The following is a 6,000-nucleotide window of genomic DNA, read 5'->3' on the forward strand; positions in this document are numbered from 1 at the left end:
AGGAGGAGGAGGAGGAGGAGGAAGAGGGGTCATTTTTAGCACTTTCAGGCCAGTCTCTTCGAAGTGACTCAGAGGGAGGTTTTTGGCAACAGCAGAGGCCAGGTACAAATGTGGCCAGCCAGGGCCCACTACTGGAGGACGAGGAGGACGAGGATGAGGAGGAGGTGGAGGAGGATGAGGATGAAGCATGGTCACAGCGGGGTGGCACCCAACGCAGCTCGGGTCCATCACTGGTGCGTGGCTGGGGGGAAAGGCAGGACGATGACGATACGCCTCCCACAGAGGACAGCTTGTCCTTACCCCTGGGCAGCCTGGCACACATGAGCGACTACATGCTGCAGTGCCTGCGCAACGACAGCAGAGTTGCCCACATTTTAACCTGTGCGGACTACTGGGTTGCCACCCTGCTGGATCCACGCTACAAAGACAATGTGCCCACCTTACTTCCTGCACTGGAGCGTGATAGGAAGATGCGCGAGTACAAGCGCACGTTGGTAGACGCGCTACTGAGAGCATTCCCAAATGTCACAGGGGAACAAGTGGAAGCCCAAGGCCAAGGCAGAGGAGGAGCAAGAGGTCGCCAAGGCAGCTGTGTCACGGCCAGCTCCTCTGAGGGCAGGGTTAGCATGGCAGAGATGTGGAAAACTTTTGTCAACACGCCACAGCTAACTGCACCACCACCTGATACGCAACGTGTTAGCAGGAGGCAACATTTCACTAATATGGTGGAACAGTACGTGTGCACACCCCTCCACGTACTGACTGATGGTTCGGCCCCATTCAACTTCTGGGTCTCTAAATTGTCCACGTGGCCAGAGCTAGCCTTTTATGCCTTGGAGGTGCTGGCCTGCCCGGCAGCCAGCGTTTTGTCTGAACGTGTATTCAGCACGGCAGGGGGCGTCATTACAGACAAACGCAGCCGCCTGTCTACAGCCAATGTGGACAAGCTGACGTTCATAAAAATGAACCAGGCATGGATCCCACAGGACCTGTCCGTCCCTTGTCCAGATTAGACATTAACTACCTCCCCATAACCATATATTATTGGACTCCAGGGCACTTCCTCATTCAATCCTATTTTTATTTTCATTTTACCATTATATTGCAAGGCTACCCAAAGTTGAATGAACCTCTCCTCTGCCTGTGTGCTAGGCCTAAATATATGCCAATGGATTGTTGCAGTGGTGGCTGACGTGAAGCCTCATTCTCTGCTATGACATGCAGACTGATTCTCTGGTGACATGAAGCCAGATCCTCTGTTACGGGACCTCTCTCCTCTGCCTGGGTGCTGGGCCTAAATTTATGAAAATGGACTGTTGCAGTGGTGGGTGACGTGAAGCCTGATTCTCTGCTATGACATGAAGACTGATTCTCTGCTGACATGAAGCCAGATCCTCTGTTACGGGACCTCTCTCCTCTGCCTGGGTGCTGGGCCTAAATATCTGACAATGGACTGTTTCATTGGTGGCTGACGTGAAGCCTGATTCTCTGCTATGATATGAAGACTGATTCTCTGCTGACATGAAGCCAGATTGTCTGTTACGGGACCTCTCTCCTCTGCCTGTGTGCTAGGCCTAAATATATGCCAATGGATTGTTGCAGTGGTGGCTGACGTGAAGCCTGATTCTCTGCTATGACATGCAGACTGATTCTCTGGTGACATGAAGCCAGATCCTCTGTTACGGGACCTCTCTCCTCTGCCTGGGTGCTGGGCCTAAATATATGAAAATGGACTGTTGCAGTGGTGGGTGACGTGAAGCCTGATTCTCTGCTATGACATGCAGACTGATTCTCTGGTGACATGAAGCCAGATCCTCTGTTACGGGACCTCTCTCCTCTGCCTGGGTGCTGGGCCTAAATTTATGAAAATGGACTGTTGCAGTGGTGGGTGACGTGAAGCCTCATTCTCTGCTATGACATGCAGACTGATTCTCTGCTGACATGAAGCCAGATTGTCTGTTACGGGACCTCTCTCCTCTGCCTGTGTGCTAGGCCTAAATATATGCCAATGGATTGTTGCAGTGGTGGCTGACGTGAAGCCTGATTCTCTGCTATGACATGCAGACTGATTCTCTGGTGACATGAAGCCAGATCCTCTGTTACGGGACCTCTCTCCTCTGCCTGGGTGCTGGGCCTAAATATCTGACAATGGACTGTTGCATTGGTGGCTGACGTGAAGCCTGATTCTCTGCTATGATATGAAGACTGATTCTCTGCTGACATGAAGCCAGATTGTCTGTTACGGGACCTCTCTCCTCTGCCTGTGTGCTAGGCCTAAATATATGCCAATGGATTGTTGCAGTGGTGGCTGACGTGAAGCCTGATTCTCTGCTATGACATGCAGACTGATTCTCTGGTGACATGAAGCCAGATCCTCTGTTACGGGACCTCTCTCCTCTGCTTGGGTGCTGGGCCTAAATTTATGAAAATGGACTGTTGCAGTGGTGGGTGACGTGAAGCCTGATTCTCTGCTATGACATGCAGACTGATTCTCTGGTGACATGAAGCCAGATCCTCTGTTACGGGACCTCTCTCCTCTGCCTGGGTGCTGGGCCTAAATTTATGAAAATGGACTGTTGCAGTGGTGGGTGACGTGAAGCCTCATTCTCTGCTATGACATGCAGACTGATTCTCTGCTGACATGAAGCCAGATTGTCTGTTACGGGACCTCTCTCCTCTGCCTGGGTGCTGGGCCTGAATTTATGACAATGGACTGTTGCAGTGGTGGCTGACGTGAAGCCTGATTCTCTGCTATGATATGAAGACTGATTCTCTGCTGACATGAAGCCAGATTGTCTGTTACGGGACCTCTCTCCTCTGCCTGGGTGCCGGGGCCTAAATATCTGAGAATGGACTGTTCCAGTGGTGGGTAACGGGAAGCCAGATTCTCTGCTATGATATGAAGACTGATTCTCTGCTGACATGAAGCCAGATTGTCTGTTACGGGACCTCTCTCCTCTGCCTGGGTGCTGGGCCTAAATTTATGAAAATGGACTATTACAGTGGTGGGTGACGTGAAGCCTGATTCTCTGCTATGACATGAAGACTGATTCTCTGCTGACATGAAGCCAGATTGTCTGTTACGGGACCTCTCTCCTCTGCCTGGGTGCCGGGGCCTAAATATCTGAGAATGGACTGTTCCAGTGGTGGGTGACGGGAAGCCAGATTCTCTGCTATGGAACCTCTCTCCAATTGATTTTGGTTAATTTTTATTTATTTAATTTTTATTTTAATTAATTTCCCTATCCACATTTGTTTGCAGGGGATTTACCTACATGTTGCTGCCTTTTGCAGCCCTCTAGCCCTTTCCTGGGCTGTTTTACAGCCGTTTTAGTGCCGAAAAGTTCGGGTCCCCATTGACTTCAATGGGGTTCGGGTTCGGGACGAAGTTCGGATCGGGTTCGGATCCCGAACCCGAACATTTCCGGGATGTTCGGCCGAACTTCTCGAACCCGAACATCCAGGTGTTCGCTCAACTCTAGTCCCTATCTTTCTAGAGCTCTAATTTTTTTTTGTTCCATTTACATATCCATATGGGGGCTTATTTTTTGCTGTAATTTCTAATGGCACCATTTAATATGGCATACAGTGGGAAGCGGGAAAAAAATTCAAAATGTGTTGGAATTGGAAAAATGGGTTTTGTCCCTACGCCGTTCCCCTTGTGGCAAAACTGACCTGTGCCCTTCATTCTCTGGGTCAGTATGATTGCAATGATACTACATATGTATGTTTTTTTATTTTTTTATGTCTTAGGGCTCATGCACATTTTATGTCTTAGGGCTCATGTTGTTGTTTTGCGGTCCATTTTTCACTGATCCGTTGTTCCATATCTGTTTTTTTTCTCTGATTTAAGTCCTCTTCCGTTCCGTTGTTCCACAAAACATATCCGAATGGTTTCCTTATGTGATCCGTTTTTCGCAGATCGGAAACAGTAACTTATTAATCACCAAACACATGAGCAATATGGGCTGGTCATAGCATTTCTACAGTATGGATCCGCAAAATACGGATGAAATATGGATGTGTTCTGTGTGCGTTCCATATTTTTTGCGGACCCATTGACTTGAATGGGACCTCGGACCGTGATTTGTAGACAATAATAGGACATGCACTACTTTTTTGAGGAACGGAAATATTGAAATACGGAAACAGAATGCACACGGAATAAATTCCATTGTTTTTGCGGACCCATTAAAGCGAATAGTTCCGCATACAAAACGGAACAGAAGCGGAAAGAAAATACGTGTGCATGAGCCCTAAGGCTGAGTTCACATCAGCGTCGAACCTTTCCGTTCTCCTGCTCAGAAGCTGTCTTGCATTTAAAACTGGCGCTGGATGCGCCGAAGTTAGGTAGAGGCCTGTGACTCCTCATGACTGCGCTGGTCTTAATAAATGTGCCCCTATGTATCTAATATTAGCACGGTTGGTTATAGCTAACTGTGAATTCTCTTTTGTACATACTGTTGGATAAACATAGCATTAGAAAACGAATAAAGGCACATCTAACAAATGTAAAGAGTAAACTCATTTACTATAATACTTTCCTACTATCAGCAATCTACTGTATGCTGCCCCTGGGTCTGTTTTCCACTTGTTACAACAGAGATATAGTAAACAGTCCAAAGTGAATGGCTCCAGCTAAAGATTAACCCACGGACGGCATGTTTTTCACAGAATTCTGTGGCATTCCTTGTTGTAATACATTAAATAGTGCATATTGTTCATTTTATCCTTCTTAAAAATAATTGTTAATGAAAGAACTATACAGTATACAACTATAACTAGACAACTATAGCTATACACGTAAAATCTCTCATTTACATGTAGGTCAAAAATGCTCAACACAAAGAATCCAACTTAAATGTGCATCTTCAATGCAGAAAGGACACTAATTTGTAATAATACCAGTTGTAGTGATGACCTATAGGAGTGGAAAATGGAATCACTTTGCAGCTTCTAAGGCCTCCTGCACACAACTGTATTTCCCCCCGTTTACTGGCCGTTTTTTGCGTTCCGTATACGGAACCATTCATTTTAATGGTTCCACAAAAAAAATGGAATGTACTCCGTATGCATTCCGTTTCCGTATTTCCGTTTTTCTGTTCCGTTGAAAGAAAGAACATGTCCTATTATTGCCCTCAAATCACGTTCCGTGGCTCCATTCAAGTCAATGGGTCCGCAAAAAAAACAGAACACATACGGAAATGAATCCGGATGTCTTCCGTATCCATTCCGTTTTTTGCGGAACCATCTATTGAAAATGTTATGCCCAGCCCAATCTAATTACTGTATACTGTATATGCCATACGGAAAAATGGAACGGAAAAACGGAAACACAACGGAAACAAAAAACGGAACAACGGATCCGTGAAAAACGGACCGCAAAACACTGAAAAAGCCATACGGTCGTGTGCAGGAGGCCTAAAGTCTATAACACTTGTATACTTCTCTTATTCCTGAGGCAAAGGGCAGGAATTGCCAAGCTAACCTTCAAACAGCTTCATCTCATGGTGCTTAAATGGGATTTTGTTAGCTTTTGCAAAGAGATAAACAGATCTGCAGGGCTGGGAGAACAGGTCCAGGTAAAGCTCCAGGTCAGACATACTGTAGTGAGATCCAAGCTTCTGATAGTCTCTGTGCACCTGTACGGAGCTATTAAATGATTTTTTTTCAAGCACCACCCAGACAAAACCCTGCACACACATTACCACTCCCTTCATCGGTGAGTTTTAAAGGAGATGTGTCATCAGAAAATGACCTACTGTTTAAATCACGTTTTTATATTCTACACATTTGTAAAGAATGGTTGATTAAGTTTTTTTTAATTTCCACTTCTTGGTCTGTACGGATTTCTTTACTGCAGTTATCTGCTTATCTATACACAGAGGTGATATCATTACAGGAATGATTAGAATGACAGATAAGACAGGATCTACCATTCACAATAGGTAATTGTCAAAGCTTATCTCTTCTTTCCCTGTACAATGACCTCTGCACAGA

General features: G+C 46.1%; 1 protein-coding gene across 1 annotated transcript in view; it reads right to left on the reverse strand.

The window, feature by feature from the left end:
- LOC122932920 (glutathione S-transferase theta-1-like) overlaps positions 1-5,631 on the reverse strand; it is a 40,601-nt gene extending 34,970 nt beyond the window's left edge. Inside the window, exon 1 of the mRNA XM_044287602.1 lies at positions 5,489-5,631. Within this exon, the coding sequence (XP_044143537.1) occupies positions 5,489-5,603 (115 nt within the window). The 5' untranslated portion in view covers positions 5,604-5,631. The remainder of the gene's footprint in view (positions 1-5,488) is intronic.
- Positions 5,632-6,000: the final 369 nt, after the last annotated feature.

This window comes from Bufo gargarizans, chromosome 1, assembly GCF_014858855.1.
Source record: "Bufo gargarizans isolate SCDJY-AF-19 chromosome 1, ASM1485885v1, whole genome shotgun sequence".
Classification (NCBI taxonomy): Eukaryota; Metazoa; Chordata; class Amphibia; order Anura; family Bufonidae; genus Bufo; species Bufo gargarizans.